Genomic DNA, 17,676 nt, shown 5'->3' with positions numbered 1-17,676 from the left:
TTGCTGCCTGTGAGTTGCTTATAATTTATTTCTTTTAGTGATTTTCCTTTAGATCAGATTGTGATGCTTCTTGTGAATGGTGACTGTGCTTGCTGAGGAGTGGTCATGCAAGCAAAATCTGATAACCTCGATATGTCACTTCATCTGCCGTTTTTCTTTCGCTAATGCAAAGCTGGTTGCATAATATCTAATTTCTCCTTTAGCTGACCAGAGATGAAAACAAAATCTATAATGGCAGTGCTAGGTTTTATAAAAAACGCAAGTGAGGAGTTGAAGGATGTGGCTTGTTCTGTTTGGACGATGCAGGATTGCTTTAAGCAGTAAGCTTACTGTTTTCAGATGGCATTAGCAGCATCAGTGATATAGCTGTGTCAGCCTCCTCGACTGCTGCATGTCTGAAATCGCACGGAGGAAACTATATTTAAGATCTGATATCTTGAGGGCAATGACTCCAGCACTTACTGATGGACAGAATGGCTGTTAATGCTTTCTTCACTAGCCCAGAAGATTTTGAAAGGTAGATAGGTCTGTGATGTACTTTGATAAGACAGGAAATGCAATTTTTGGGGGTCTCTGGAAATAGAAAGGTCATGCAGCTTGGAACCGGTGAGACATTACAGTCCCTAAGTCATCAGGTATGACCTCATGGTTTATATGAATATTTCTAACACAGGGTTTGTTTTACAGTTTTAGGTCATTTGCAATCTCTTTGTCTGTGTAATTGCTTCATGTTGGATTTGTTACAGGATTTATAGGGTAGACTGTTTACATAAGCAGAGCAACATATATCTTGGAATTCTAATGTGTTAATTTTTATTTGAACAATGTAAGGTTATTCTCTATTTATTTTCAACCTGTTTTATTGTGAATCTGTTTTCTGTTAACTAATTAATGGTGAAAGGTTATCGCTTTGCTGTAAAATGACAAGATTATATTGCATTTTTATTTTGCTTTATCTTTACATGACACACAAAAGCTATTGTGCTCGTGTTTAACATATGAAATGCAGTATAAGGCAACTGTTTACCTACAGTGCCAGGTTATTTAAAACAACGTATCACATTGTGTAACAGGATGGAGCTATTCTGCAGACATAGATCTTGCTTCATTTTGCAGCAGTAGATTCTCTTTCTTTTTGCTTAATTTCAAATCAGTTTTAAAAATAGCTCATGGAACATAACAGTGAAAGTTTGGCAGGATAACTCTCCTCTTTTTAATTATTACACTCAGTGACGCATACTAATACTAATGGGTTGTAGAAGAGAAGATTAATATCTTAAAAATTTAGAATGTTGTTAAAAACCAGATTAATTTTATTGAAGCATGTCTCTTTGTTTTGTTTTTTTGTAACTGCTGTCAACTTTATCGCAAGACTAATACTTGTAGATCTGCTAATGTGTTGTAATGATGTAGAGGAAAGTCAGAGTACATAAAAGAAAACAAGTATATGGGTATTTTACATAGGAAGATAGTGGCCTAATTTCATATATGGAACAAAACATTGATTTGGAAATACTGCTACCACTTTTAGGTATTATAAATGTTAGATAATGGCTGATGTATTCCCTTGAATGCATTATAGAGCAATTATATTTAAAATTGTAGGAGACATTTATTTTAAAAAGGGATATTCGGCTCCATCTTAAGAAATTCTACATATATTTGCAGAACATTTCCATGGCAACGTGTTTGACCATGTGTTTTAAAAGCTCGGCTGAAGCCTGAAAGTAGCGGCAATTTTTCTGTCTCTTGCTTTACCCTTGTGGAACAATTTTCATGTATAACTGGACAGCAGATTGGCGGGGGTGAGCAGTATTTTCTGACCCCAAAGCAGAGGATTAAGTGATCAAGATTTAATGATATTTTCATATATCCATCTATAAATGTAAACATCTAAGTCATGGATTTAATTTTGCATTTAGAACTATATTCTGGTTTTATCCCATTTAATAACATTTTGCTGCGGCCGTATGTGTGTGGGAGACAACAGAAGATCAGGCTTAAGTTTGTGCAGCAACTGTAAAAATGTCTGTCTTTTAATTTTTTGTTAAAAACATTTGTAGAAAATATTGTATTACTTGTATTGACCATAAATTCTAGTTTCCCAGTCCACTTTATCCATCTTAGATTCTTATTAATAGCGGGCAAAGATTGTCCTGCTCTTAAGCTTGATTAAGTTTGGCATGATTTAACTATACCTTTCTCTTGCTACAAGATCTTCTTAATCTGTTAGAATTTATTTTCAGTATTTCGATGTATTAGTCACAATGAGTACATTCTGTTTCTTGGCATTGGAATGAAATTCCTGAAAGTATTGGTTTCATGGTATTTTGGTGTTTTGCAGAGTATTTATAGACCTTTTAATAGGACCAACCCTCCCCCAGCTTCTTTGTTTTCCTTATTCAAAGTACAATCTTAACTTAGCTTCATTTTGAAGTTATTCCTTCTTTGCTCATTTGAAATAATTAGATCTCCATGGAATTTTGCATCTGGAAGCTACAGCACTAGGTTGTTCTTGCCCTGGACTCTCATCACTTACACTAATTCTGCAAAGTGCATTCTGTGGATGGCTTTGGAATGTATCACTGATATAATCTCCAGTAGTGCAGTAGACAACCACTGCAGCCTGTTGACAATGGAAACTATCTACAGAGGAAAATGAGTTGGTGAAAAATGCTTGCTTGAGGAAGTTTGTGTTTAGGTCATTCTGTTTTGAAGCAACACTATTACTAACTATTGCAAGTGAGTTTGAATATGTTTTTTCACTCAAAGGATATAGTCACGTTATAGGCCCTCGTTCATTTGGAGGAGCTAGAGAGTAGCACCCCATAAGAATGTATTAAGGAAATAAAGTTCTTTTGTAAGATAAGAAATTGCAGCAGGATAGAGTTAGACACATGACAGCAGGGACTTGGATTGAAGTGATCTGAAAACTTAAAACTACTGTTTTAGTTGTTTAACTCCCACCTCCAGCCCCCTAAAAGAGACAGGTTTGAAAGTGTCTTGCTGGTATTTGGACATACTGCACAAGAGTAAAGGCAGTGAATCCAGGGCACTGTGTTAGTAGCAACTTAACAGAAAGACATTTTTGTGCCTTCTTTAAAACTGTATCATCTCTCTTCAAGATGATTGGTACTGTCAGTATTTAAAGAATGCTGTGTAAGGAAGGATCTTGCTAAATAAAGGATTCTTTTCCCTTGACTGAGCATAACGAATACACATCCATGAACATGCGTTTCCTTATCTTTAAAACATTGCAATTTAACTGGACTCTCTGATAAAGGTCTTGTAGAGAAACACAGTTTTAAGAACAGTTGGACAAGAAGCCAAATATTTGTGTCATTTACCAATTTTAAACAAGAATGCTCTCACTCATGCACATATACACAGTTGTGGTGCTTTTACTTGTTACTGGTTGCTTTCCTGATTCCACAGTACTGACTTCTTTTTGTCAGTAGGTTGTAGTGCCAGTTTTTAAGGAAATGAGAACACTGGGACAAATGAGAGATCATGACCAAACATTTGCAAAAGACTAGAAGCAAAAAATATGTTCAGAGTTTGCTGAAAGAATTCAGGTGGTTTTGCTGTACTTAAGTCTACTTCCTGAGACATGACCCTCTTCTCAGGTCAAACTCTTCACAGTAAGTATTTTAATTCATGTATCAAGTCATTTGGCCTAATGACCAGAATTAGGGGAGGCTTACTAAAAGCATATCAGAAAGGTTTAAAACATAAAGTAATAGCGTAAATATGTAACTGCATGGTCACAAAATTCAGAGCTACATGATGAGTGTTCCAAGTATGTTCCACTCTATTTAGTGCTCCAGGAATATCATCACATGGTCATTCTGAATAAAGATTATTGGAAGGAGTTTTGCTAAGATGTGGTTTGAAAATGTGAATAAATCTGTAAAAAAAATTTAGAATAGAGTCATATGTAGTCCCCAAAAATTCCAGTAGAGGTGGAACCACCTAAGATGAAGTAGTAGGGAAGCTGAGCATATTAATGCAGTAAAAGAGAATGGTTATACATTACTTAGAGTGGCATTTTTGAGAGAAGAAACTATCTCAGTTCATTCTCTCTCTCTCTCCTTCTGTTTCTCCACCCTGTGCCTCTCTTTTCATCCTCCCATCCCATAATGATCCTGCTAAATAATGACTTATTCATGTTGTTTCTTGTTTCCTTGCAAGACCGTATTTATTTTGCCTTACTTAAATTTTCAATAAATGTTATTAATAAAAGTACCCCATTAACATGAGTGCTGTTACACTGCTGTGGTCAGTGGCTTTGCTGTCATTATAATTTCTTTTAAGTAGAAGTTGATCCATAATTCTGGTAAATTCCAATAGGTTGCTTCATTAGTAAAATCAATATTAAGCATAGATCACACTGAGTAAACTCCATGCTGCTTGCCATACTGTTGTCAGTGAGACCCTAAAATTGCTTTCCTGAATAATTTTTATATACCATATATTATATTGTAAATCAATGTATATACCAATAAAGAGACTACAAGATGTGACTAATGATAAGGTGGGGAAATACTGCTATTCCCTTATTATTAAGAGGACCAAGTTTTTTCTATGTTGAAATGATACTTTTCATACTTAATTTGTATCCATTTGCTCTTACCCTGTCACTGGTCAGCACCAGGAGTCTGGCTAGGTCTTCCCTACATTCCCACCAGTGATGGAGTTGTACGTTCTGATAAGACACCTCTGAGCCTCCTCTTTTCAGGCTTTTTTCAGTCCCCTCACTCTCAGCCTCTCCTTTGATGACCTTTATGTCCCTTTACTGCACTTACTTAGTTATGTCTATTTTGTTCATGTAAGAAGTTAATCCAGACCTGCTCAGAGCTCTCCAGTTATGTCTCAACAGGGCTCAGTAGAGGAGCATTGTCATAGTCACATTATCTGGTAAGGAAACTTGGATTGCCTGTTAACTAGTCAATTAAATAAGGAAAAATTTGCACAGAAATCCTTGAAAAATGAGGACTGAATGCACAAAAAATATAATTGGTAATCTTGTGGAGAGGGAAAGCTTTGAGAACAGGTTTGCTTAATTCATAGCAGTCATTCTAGTGATGAAACCTCCTGTTGTTTTGAAATGTCTTCTATGGAATCTACATCCCCTCATAGTAATTGATATAAGCAGAGAATAAATCCTAAAAGAAAAGGCTAGACTAATATTTTGAGCTAAGCAAACTTCAAAGTAACTGAATAAAAGGATATTATCTAGTATGACATCACTAATCAAAAAAAGCCCAGAAAGGTAAACTAAATGGAACATGACCTAGAGGGATTCAAGAGTTGTGTTTTTTGTCAACTTGACAAAAATAATTTGTTAATTTCTAGTTTTGCTTGAAATTCAGAGTGAACTCAGAATTCTCAAATGTTCTCAAGTGTTGCAGCAACCATCAACTGATAACAAATATTCAGCTTGTGTATTGAATGATGTAAAACAAGAATTAAGTGACATGAGGGAGTGTTGAGGTGTAGTAAAAATTTTCTCATTTTTATAATAGCTTCCCTCTGTTCCCCTAGGCTGCTTAAATGAAACAAAAATGTATATAGGAGCCTTCAGAGATTTAAGATCCATCCATATCTTTCCTCCTAGCATAATGAGTTCACTTGTTTAAATTCTCTTTATTAAAGATTTTATGCAGGCAGGCAGAGTCATTAAAATCCATGCAAGAAATCATACCCATATGGTTTGTATCCACATTTAACGCAATTAAAAGTATTCTAGCCAAAGCAATATCAGTTTTATGTCTCAATCCTGTGATTAGAACTTTCTGGGAAAGGCAGTGTCATGTTTATGTCTGAATCCTGCAAGTGGAAAAGGAGAGGAATATCTTGTCCTTATATTGATTAGGGGAGCCCCAGTTATGCAAGACCATTCAGGTGTGGAGTTCTGTTTTGGAGACAGGAATTGGTTTGGTGGAGACCTGACAGCAAGTTTAGGATGTGAGTTTCTGTCTGAGAGGTAGCCATTTTAAAGGATATTCAAGTGTTTATGTTCTTTTTTCCCGCAAAGGCTCTCTGAAATACTTTAAACTTGAAAAATGACAATCCTTCTCTTTCCCTTTTTTTCTTCCCATTATTTTCTAACTTTTCTAGTCCATTTTGGTGAATTAAGAATTTTAGACTCTTGTCTTTTAGACAAGTATGTGTGTCTTAAGCAGTGGTTGTATGCATCAGAACTTGTAATTTAAGATCAGACAACTTTTATTATATAAGAATGTTGAGATTGGTTAGTGTTACCTCAGTGTTGTCTGCCATGTAACATTTGTAATGGAGTTCACTGAATGATCAAGCGAAAAATCTAATATATACGAAAAATACAAAATTATAATTTCATAGCAGTGATAGTAGTGCTGTGATTTTTTATTGTGTTTTCTGTGCTTCTGAAGATTATTGCTGGGTGCTTAGATTCCACACAAGTATAGGCCTAGCTCTGTGAGTTCTACTGAGAAGCTCAGTGTCTGATAACTGTGGCTTGATCTTATCTTTAGAATATCAACTAAGGTAGTTGTGCTAATATATGTCAAAAATACAACATCTTATATTACCTGGACACAGGATTTATTGGCAGTGGCTGGATACTGCCAGTGAAGTTTACCTGGCATATGAAATGTGAAACATAAGGAAATGAAAAGCTGTGTTGGTGTTCTTCTTGTTTTCCAGAAGGAACTGAAGACCTCTTTCTCTGGGAACTTGGTTACCTTGTTGCCTTTGGCAGACTGGATCCTGTGCTGGATCTCAGTGTTCTGTTACCAGTCCTTCTGCATGTAGTCATGAGTGAATTTCTCATTGCTGCTTACTGAATGTCTCACCGTGACTCATTGGGTTTTGTTATTGCCCAGTCTGCCTTCTGCTCCCCTCCTCCTCTTTCCTGAGTGATTTTCTAGTTTGTAGGGTGCAGATGTGCTGAAATTTCTCAGCCATTTAACTTCTAATGCAAACATGCATATTTGCTGTGGATGTCAGTGAAAGATGTAATTTGTGCTGTCAGAAGTAGTTACTGGCACTGCCTTGTGTCCTGAACATCTACAGCAACAGAAACCTCAGGAGTGAAGTGAGACATGCTCTGAGTCCTTTTCTTGCCTCCTTCAACAGATAAGAGCTGTTAAATTGTTTCCTTTTTAGTATCATTTGCAATTGCAGAGACAAGAATTAAATATACGTTTTAAGTAATGTCTGTATCATCAGCTATAAACAAATTTTGCTGGTAATTGCTTAGACTTTATTTCCCTCATGGGCCTCCTTTCATGTTCATAGAAGTGTCATTATCAATTTCTAGTTTAATTCCCATTTAATATTCCTGTCTTTGCTTGGTTACACTGTACACACCTGTAGTTCTCTATTGTGGGAATGTAAAGAATGGCGCCTTTCTCTTTCAGAAGAACTGAAGATTCTCTTATTTTGTTTATTCAAGTCACAGCAAAGCTCTTTTGCTTTGGACACTTTTGGCTCTATACAGAGCTGGGCAGCAGGGATCCTGTAAAGTAAATTGGTTAAGCCTTGGAGATGATACTGTTCCCATAATGGATGTTCCTTCCTTCCCAGCATGTTCATTACTGAATCTCTTTCTCTCATGGTTTGCCATTTGGGACAGACATGTACTCTGATCTAGCAGGCCACAGAGGAACAACACCACACTTCTCAGAAAACAGCAGGTTTCCAGTTCAAAGGTATGAAGGGAGATTTTAAATAACGATGTTATACACCAGATGCAGTGTTTCACCTGTAAAATTTGGGATTATAAACAGCTTTTTGTTGACTAAAATATATTATGGGAAGGATATGCAAATTTGATACTGCTTCTAGGCTGGCCAGAAATATAAGCCAGCATAAGAGTAAGAAGAAAACTGAGCAAGTAGGAACATTCAGAAAGTGTTTAAAACAAGAGACCTCAAATACAAGGTAATAATATTACATAGAATTTCAGTTTTTCTCATTGATAGATTAAAATGCCATCACGTCTTTGCTAATATTTTTCCATAATTTGCCATAAGCATTGCTTTTGTGATTCAGGATGATGGAAAATGAACAAGAATGAGAATAATCGTGAATAAAATTTTCAAGGAAATCATAGTATATCTATCAATGGAACTACGCCCAAGATTTATTGACTTGATCCTTTGCTGTTGGAAAGGAGATATTTCTTATCTATTACTTAGTAATTAATTAGTAGTCTCTTGCTACTTCCCCTCCTTTCCTCCCACTACTCTTTTTAGCAGGTAAATGGTAAATGGGCATGGACAGAATGACAGTTAAGCTAAACTTGCTGTTCTGGTGCTTGTGAGGTTGCATGGGAGAAGTGGGGACATTTCGTTTTTTGATTCTCTTCTGTTTTACCTCCACAAAAAATCCTTCAGTTTAAATGTAGAATGTACAGGGAGAAGCCGTTTCAGTCTTTAGTGGTCCTATAAAAACTTAGGGCCTTCTTTGTTTGAAGGATAGACAAAGATTCAAGGGAGATTCCAGTTCTCTTGGGTTCCTGTTGTTGCTTCTCATCTCTCACTGAATTTTTCTCTGCACTTTGCCTATTTAAAATAAGCTCATTCTGTTTGTAAGCAGAGGAAAGCTCTCATGATAGGCACTGTTTAAAGTGTCTGTTGCAGTCCATGGCAGTGCTATATTTCAAGATAATTTTTATCTGGAATCTCATCTAGCTCCCATTGACTACACAGAAGCTGTGCAAGTTGTGCTTTTTCTTTTTTTTTTCTTTTTCTTTTTAAATGAATCCACTCCTGTTTAATGTGTTAGCTGAAATCTGTGGTCCCCATATAGCAGGTCTGATTGCACTCTGATTCGGGGACCAAAAACCCTTTGCAACTTTCTGGGATATGCCTGGTTACACTAGCTGGCCTTATTCTGTTTTAGTCCTTTGCCTTCAGAAGTCTACTTGAATATAATCATTGGTAAAGTTATGTATCACACATACAAGCTGTGATGATTGATGTGAAAAGAATAAATAAGCTTCAAATACCAAAACAAGCTCCTTAAAAAAAACTTTAACATTCTTCTGCAAGAACCCAGGCATATGTATGTCCAGGGGTGCAGAACCAGTGATGTTATTTACTCCCTTGTGTACTATATCTTGAGAAGAATTAAGCAATCACTATGCAATTCTGGCAAATGATCCATAAATGTGATTAAAATTCCTCTGAGAATAGGACTCAGATTAGTCCAGTTCCACATTACAAAAGATTTATTAGTGTATGTTGGTATGAACTTTTAGTGTTACAGAGTGTACAAGTATAAAATGCTTTGACCAGTACTGCTTATATGGACTTGGCATGCAGTATAAGCTTCAGGGGATTAAATCTTTCCTAGTATAACTATGTCAGAGCAAATCATCCTTATCAACTAGCATTTGAAATCACCATGTTGTTTGTTAAAACAAGTAATGTGTGTCAGAGAGTGTATGTGTAACAGCTTCAGATAACAGAAGTTTCATGATATATGAAAGAGCAACAATTAGTAGGGTGCTGTTTCCTTTCTCTAGTGATTTTTGATTACTTTATTGGTGGCATTTTATCTCTGTGTTTTCTGATGCTTTTCATGCTCTTATATCAAACTATGTCTGGATTATACTTTGGTGTAATGTCCTTTCCTTCTTCCCTTAAATTACATCTGCCTCTTGTTCAGCTTGTGAAATTCCTGTAACTCCTTTTTTTACCTTGAGTGCAAAACTCTTTATCTTGTCCATTATTTGCTCTTCTTTTTATTTTTTTAACGTTTCTAGAATGTAACTGATCTCAAAGAACCTAGATGTTGTCTTTCTACCTTCTGCCATTCGCTCCAGCCCACAGAGGTTTTTTCCCGGTTTATTAACACTGCTTTGTCTCTGGCCCTTTCTGTGGAGACTGTTATCTAAAACACTATCTGCTCTGAATTTGGGTTGAATAATTAGGTACTTCTGTGTTGTTCTGAGTTCTTCCTGCTCCTATTTATTATTTATTTATTTAGCAATTGAATTTCCTACTGCCTGTCTTTCTAATGTTTTTATGGTGTGCATGCATTCAACTGTACCTATTCCTATCTCTGTCTGAGTTTGACTTGCAACTTCCTTCCATTCATAATTTCTCACCCTTCAGTCTCCATATGGATAACCATCCAACTCTGTAGCTGCCCTGGTGCTGTTTCTTATTTGGACTCTACGCCGTGTGCCAAGTCAGCTACACGCTTGAGTTGGTCTTCTCTCTGCACCGTGTTATCCAAGTTCCTTTTCTGTGATAACTATTGGAACTTTTAAAAGATTTTTATTCTTTCTCTCTCGGAATAGGACTTCATAAAATTTCTGTTTTGTTGGTCTTGATGGTCTTGATTTCCTTTATTCCTCTTTACTTTTTTCTATCAGCTTATCAGTTCCCTTTAGGCCCTATTTTTTGTTCTCATACAGTTCCAAACCCTTCTGACATTCATGGTCCTGGCTGACTCCCAGTATCCATTTTCTCAGTTCCTAATGCCATCTGCAATGCCTTGGAGATACTGCTGACTATCTCTGGTGAAAATCTTTTGATTCTGCTGACTTTCTGTATTTCTTAATCTCTGGGATTTCTGTCATCTGTTATGAATATTTTTGCTTGCAGTTTTGCCGGTTGTGTATTTTTTGTTAGTCATACAGCCTTCCATTCAGTTTGTCTAGTTCCCCATCTCTCCATGTGAATTTCTTAGATGTAACAAACTAAGGTCAACATTCAAGCTTCCTTTTTGTTTACTGAAACAGACTTCTAAGTTTTTGATTTGTCGTCTTTGAACCTGTTCCAATTAACTTTTTCCTGTTCCTATCAACATTCTGACCTTTTTTTTTTTAAATTTTTGTTTCTCTCCTTGAATTCTTTCCCTTGCACAAGAAATATGTCTGAGTCTCTTCATATTAAAAAATAACTCAGCACAAGCCAACCCCTACTTCAGAGGTTTCTATTCACCAGATTAATGTCCTAACCCTTGACCTCCTTCCTGTGCTCCCACTCCTCACTCCCCCTATTCGTATGCTTTGTACACTTGTCTTAACTTCCTGTCTTCTAATGCCTTTCTAGAACTGCTCACTTCTGGTTTCTGTCTTTTGCACTGAAATTTATGTCACTAATGTTCCACTTGACTTCTTCCTGGAGGAATTCCAGTCTAATCCTTTATTCTCCTCCACTCCATCTGTCATCTCTCTGTGATGTTATGTTATAGTCTTCACTAAATTTTGTTGTTCTTAGACATTTGTCATTTTGTCCTTGTTGATTGTTTCTCTTTACAGATTCAATTTTTTATTGGGTGGGTCTTCCTCTCCCCCTTCTCTTTCTCTATGTAGGTGTGTGTTTAGATCTCTCAGGAATCCATCCTCAGCTTTGCATCCTCCTCCGCACCTTATTTCAGATAATTTAGCCATGAGCATGACCTTTATGAAGGCACCACTGCTTTAACTTTTAGTGATTTTCCCCCAGTCCAGTTAAACCCTGCTTAGCTCAGAAAATTTGCTTGGTCTTCAGTGGTCACCTGAGTATAATCTTGTCAGAATCTTCTTTCCTTTTCTTTCCTGATGTGCTCTTTTTGCTCTATGTGGCTCTGAAAGCTGACAGTTTCTGTTTGGTCATGTAGCCATAAATCAGATCGAGGTCTGGCTCACCTCAGCACCATGACTGTTATGATCTCATCTGTCTGGCTGACGTTAATACTTACAGCTTTCCTTCACTTGATTACTGGTGTTAATATCATTGCTTATCACTCTGCCTACATCACTTGCTATTTAAGGTCTATTTACTCATCTTCCCAAATACAAACTTCTTGTCTTTCTTTTAACAGCTTTGCAACTTGCCTTGTCCTTTCCCTTCCAAGCGAGAGATTTTACCACAAGGTTGAATCTTGTGTTTGCTCTATTGGCACTATAGTATCAATTTTCATTTCCCAATTGCTATTCATCTTACAGTCATTAGTAAACTTTCTTTTAAAGCACCCAATCTTTGAAGATCCTCATCAAAACTCTTTCTATAGTCTATAAAGTGAATTATAACCTGTTAATGACTTGGCAGATGTGCTAGTTGTGTTCATCTTATTACACTTGGGTTGCTAAGTACCCTTAACCCATGGCTATTTATTGTTTGTATTCCCAGCTGCTACACCTCCTTTAAGTGATGTGATTATTGAAATACTAATAAGTAATTTTTTGACAAGCACATCATGCATGTATTTGCATCATGTATGTCAGTGGAGCCCATAGGCATTATTTTTCCTTCTCCATATATGCATACATATATGTTTTTAATTACAATGATAGTCAAAGAGAAAGTAGGCAGAACTTGCAAGAGGAAGAATGCTTTTACAAGTAAATACAGATCAGCAGGTTATTATTATTTTTTAATACCTACATTAAGATTGTGCTTGAAGAGGAAGAGCCTTTTGCACTTAGTGGAGTCACTGTTCTTGGAAGTGTTCAAAAAATGAGAGAGCGTTAAAAAACTTCTTGTATAGTTAAGTGAGTATGGTGGCTTCGAATGGTTTCAAATTCCTGACTAGATATCTGGTGCTGTCTGAAGTTGCAAAATTCTGTGGAAGGTCAGCATGAGAAACCTTCCTGCTGCCTTCATTAATTCTTGTACTGTGTTTGAAGAAAGTGTGTGTCAAATACAATTGAAAGGGGTTTGAGAAGCAGAAGAATTGCTGAACATTATATTGGTGTTTCAGAGGGAGTGATATAGTTTATTATTGATCTTGCTAGCTTATGATGTCAAAAAAGGTGGTTTTGAAATGTGATTGGCATGTATTTGCATCTAAAAGATGCAGTTGCCAAACAATACAATTTTTGTGGCAGGCTGTAAAAGGAGAGAAAAATCTCCTCTCTCCTATGTTGTAGTTGTTGTCAAAATGGGTTCTGGTAAGTTGGACACGACCCTTTCTCTTTTTTGCACTTGCTATTTCCACATGAGTAGCTGCTTCAAGAAGACTGATCTCTATGATTCCTCTCCGTGACTCTACTTTGAGGTAAAAAAATTGGAAAACATGTCATAATTTCTGAGGCTGAGAGGAGACCCTTTAAGATGGGAAGTGTATCCAACTTAAAAACAAATATATCTTACTGCTGATTAAGAAACTAGCAATTACATACTTTTCCCCTAAAATCCTATTGCACAGTGGAGTAAAATCTGCATGTTCAGATTCTAACTGCACCTAAATAGGGCTGTTATCCTGGATCTGTCCTCTCCTGGCACAAGAGAGGCCAGACAAGCTAAAATTAAATCTCATTTGGGCTTTGGATAAAGTATTTGCATCCATCTTCTTGCTGTTAGACTTCTCTGTAGTAGTTGACATAGCCATTCCTATGAAGTGAGTAAAAGGATTTCAGGGACTGCACTAGAATGACACAAGACATTGAAATAATAACCACAGAGGAGGAAACAACCATCTATGCTGTTCTCTCCTCTAGAACTTCTAAGTATTTTGCAGTGTAGTAAAAAAGTATGAAGTAAAAGGAATAAAACCTCAGTCATACAGATGTTACCCTACTTCTACGTCTACATAGCAGCAAGGAGTACTGTCTTTTATTTAGTCAGACATCTGGCTGAAACTAGCAATTGAATAAAGATTAGCTTGCAAATCTGGCAGAAGTGATAGGCTAGAAGGAAAGGCAGAAGTTTTGAGACTCTTAACATTACTAAAATATTCAAAGAAACACAATAACCTAAGTGCTTTGTTCAGGTTTTGTAAGGTGTTTGCATCACTTAGGCAGTCCTGGTAATTTTACTCCAAGACACAGAAAATATGGTAAGCTCAGCTGCAATTAATTGCAGGTGCTTTAAAACAGGTACCAGAATTCAGACAGAATTTAACAGTTCATTATTTGACTATTATATTGAGTGCTCTAACAGGTTTATCAAGCATTTTAATTGGGAAAGTTTTTTGGTCCATGTTCTATTGCAGTTGTCCCCATCCTCCCCCCCATTAGACAAAGTGGGGCAGCTGGCCATTGCAACAAGTTAAGCTACTATTTTGCCTTGAATTCTTGTTTAATCTTTTCAAATAGAAATGTTGTCTTCAGTTGTATAGGTGTATGGATAATAGATACAGAGTGTATCATGTTTGCCTTGCAAAAGGAAGGAATGTATTGTTTCTACCTAAAATGGCTTTTCTAAGAAAGAAGAATCAAATATGAAGAAAACATTTTTGTGAACAGTCATTTATGCATGTTTTTATTGTTAGAATAATGATATATAACAAGCACAGGATGCTTCAATGTAGATAAACACAGGAATTACAAGTATTACTGAGATTTATATCTGTGTAAAACTGCTTTATTTTTTTTTCTGCCTGTGTTTTGTTTTATTTATAACAGTACTTTGTGCTTAGTGTTAATGTCTGAAGTGATTATCTATGTTTGTATGTTACAGAGATTGCACTATAACATTAAATATATGTTCAGTCTCAGGCCAGTTACGAATCAGTTCTTTGAAGCCAGTGCTGATTAGTGCAATTTTTAGCAGCATTGCAGAACATGAAATTTCATTATTGAGTCATGCTAAACATTATCTTGGCTTTTGCTATAAATATAGAAAAGAGGAAAAAAAGAAGACAGAGGAGGATGCTTTTATGCATATGACATGCAGCCCTGGGGAAGATGCAAATCTGGGATGAAAACTAATTGCTTTTTACTTTGTTGCATAGCCTGAACTATGTGGAGCAGAGCTGACCAAAAGGAAACCTGTGCTTTATGTTAACCAGTAGTGATTACTCCAGAAAGCTGCCATAATAGCAGTACCATTAAAGGAACACTTAAAAAAATGATCCTTCAGACCTTACAGAAAAGACCTTATTGCATTATAAATGTGTTTTGATGGGTCTTTTTTGATAGGTGGATAGAGGGGAAAAGGATGATATAATGTAGCTAGTGGAATGGAAAAGCAATTATATTTCATCCGAAAGATAAAATTCTCTGTTCTTTCCACCTCAGAAGATTGCTAAATATGGTTATATTATTATAAGCAATTAAACATGATAATATTAAGAAAAGGTAGTTTTTTAAAAACCCTATCTGCAGAAAGAGAAAAGAATTGTAGCATCTAAATTGTGGGCATACACATTGTGCACTAAATCAGTTTTGTGTGAGCCTGTCTGCTCAAGGACAGTTTAAAGGACAAGACTGAACATGGCAGTCACCAGTGATTTTCCTCCTACAGCAGGGAGGCAGGCATCTACATCTAACAGCTTTTTAGCCATTTAGGTTAATTGTCTTTGCAAAATATTTCCAATATGCGCTTGGTAGCTCTTGAGTTCAAATAACTTAGTGTTCCATATCTTTAGCAATGCTATCTTTATAAAATGTTAACCTGAACTCAACCAAAATTACCTTAAAATACAAATACTGTGTAATGGATCTGTAAAATGAATACAACACAAAACAGTAATGTTGGAACTGAGAAGGTAATTGTGTGTGTGGTATCTGCAAACATGTTTAGTATTTCATTACAGGCCATTGGAAAGGTAGATACACAAGTTTTATAATACTAACCTTATGATAATATGTATAAACCAAAATGAAGATGTTAGAGTTCCATCTTTTAAGCATATGTAATTATTGATAATATAAAATAAATGAAATAGTTATATATTTGTCATAGTTTAACCCCAGCCAGCAGCCAAGCCCCACACAGCTGCTTGCTCACTCCCACACCAGTGAGATGGGGGAGAAAACCAGGAGGGTAGAAGTGAGAGAACTCATGGATTGATGTACATACAGTTTAATTGGGAAAGCAAAAGCCACCCACACAAGCAAAACAAAACAAGGAATTCATTTTCCCTGCTTCCCGTGGGCAGGCAGGTGTTCAGCCATCTCCAGGAGAGCAGGGCCCCATCACAGGTCACGGTGACTTGGGAAAACAAACACTGTCACTCCAGATGCCCTCCCCCTTTCCTCCTTCCTTCCCCGCTTCATATACTGGACAGGATGTCCCGTGGTCTGGGATGTCCCTTTGGTCAGCTGGGGTCACCTGTCCCAGCTGTGTCCCCCAGGCACCCCCAGCCCCCTCTCTCTCCAGTGTGGCCATCAAGGAGCACAAAGGGCCTTGGCTCAGGGTAAGCTCTGCTCAGCAATAACAAAACATCTCTGTATTATCAACCCTGTGCTCAGCACAAATCCAAACACAGCCCCCTACCAGCCACTGTGCAGAAGGTTAACTCTACTCCAGCCAAAACCAGCACATTACAGCTTTCTATCATTTATAGGAAGGCAGTATTTCATGTTTTATGCTGACAGGTGTTCCTGAGATCCAGATGGCATTTCAGAATTATGTAGGTTGTCTAATCATCAATAAGGGGCTTATATGGAGAAGCAATTAATACCATGATTATTTTCCTTATGAGTCAGCAGGTGTGTCATATGCATAATTTCTGGTGTGTGAAAAATCAAAATGGCTTCTGCTCTGTTATATATTTTACAGAAAGAAAGATGCTGAAAAAAAGATTCTTTATGGTTATGTTGGTATGATTTAAGCTGTGAGTATATTAATAATGTAATTAAAAAGGGAGAGGATTTGACTGAGAGGCTTAAAAACTGTGAAAAAAAAAAAAAGTGGAATATTAATACTCTTTGTAGCTGGTTTTTGCATTGTGTTTCAAAGGGAAACAGTCATCCAGTTTATTGAAAACACTCAACAAATACCAGAACAGAAAATAAAAGTATCCAGGTATGAAGAAAGTTAGATAAAAAGAAGGATCAAAAAAAATTGTAGTTTTTCATTTAAAATAAAAATTTTTATCTTATCCATTTTTACTTGTCTGCTCAAAATATATTAGGTACAGATATCACACTAGTGCATCAATCAACCTACCAAGGGAAAGATAGTGAGACTACTCTTTCCAAGTATTTAATACTTCCCTCTTGTCCTAATTTCCTGTTTCCTAATGTATATTTATTGTTATACTAATATTTCATTTACTGTAGTGATCAACACAGATGATCTTTAGTAAATGTTTGCCCTGTATCCAAGTATTTTTTATGATATATGCAATGCTGTCTTTTAAGAGAATATATTGATTTCCCCCTAGTAGTAAATACATATAATACCTATATAGATAACTTCAAATCAAGTTCTGTCACCTGGACTTCAGTCTACCTTGTTGTCATCCAGAAGATGTGGAATATGTCCTGATTCCGTCATCTAGAAACATACTGAAGTTCTACAAGAGTATGTGTTTACGTTAGCATATACATATTTAAAGAGGTGTGTTGTGTGCCTTTGTACAGATCCACCTTTGAAAGCAGTTGACTTCCTTTTTCTCTCCACCCAGTCGCCTACAATGTGATTAAAGCATAGGCAGTTTATAAGAGCTCTAACTAAAAGACACAAAACCATCTGTCATAAAATAATGCTTCTCAGCTTTTCTAAAAGTGTATTTTTTCATCAGGTAAGTTGTTCTGAGATGTGGAAAGGCAGTGCACACTTCTGGGAGGTGGCAGGTTAAGGATCAACTTCTTTGCAACCTTTTACAAGTTGTAGTTAGGGCTGTATCAAAGCCAAAGAGGGTCACTTTGAGAAGCTTTCTAGGAGGTTGTTTTTATATTTTAATATCCTGACATTTATTGGAATATCCTGGTTGGTGAGCTTTATCAATACGTAGGTGGAAAGAGCATTTAAGGCACCTGGTTTTGGTTTCTAAGTCATGGGCCTTTTTATTCCTTCTAAC

General features: G+C 36.5%; 1 protein-coding gene across 2 annotated transcripts in view; it reads left to right on the top strand.

Annotated features, from left to right (window-relative positions):
• Window positions 1-207: 207 nt before the first annotated feature.
• The window catches only part of SLC4A10 (solute carrier family 4 member 10), a 113,737-nt gene continuing 96,268 nt past the window's right edge, over window positions 208-17,676 (top strand). For both annotated transcript variants that reach the window (XM_083865645.1, XM_083865644.1), the window contains exon 1: window positions 208-635. In XM_083865645.1, the coding sequence (XP_083721771.1) occupies window positions 555-635 (81 nt within the window). In that variant the 5' untranslated portion in view covers window positions 208-554. The remainder of the gene's footprint in view (window positions 636-17,676) is intronic.

Source organism: Zosterops lateralis (genome assembly GCF_965231275.1).
Source record: "Zosterops lateralis genome assembly, chromosome: 7".
NCBI classification, from domain to species: domain Eukaryota; kingdom Metazoa; phylum Chordata; class Aves; order Passeriformes; family Zosteropidae; genus Zosterops; species Zosterops lateralis.
This window is presented reverse-complemented; position numbering and strand designations above follow the sequence as displayed.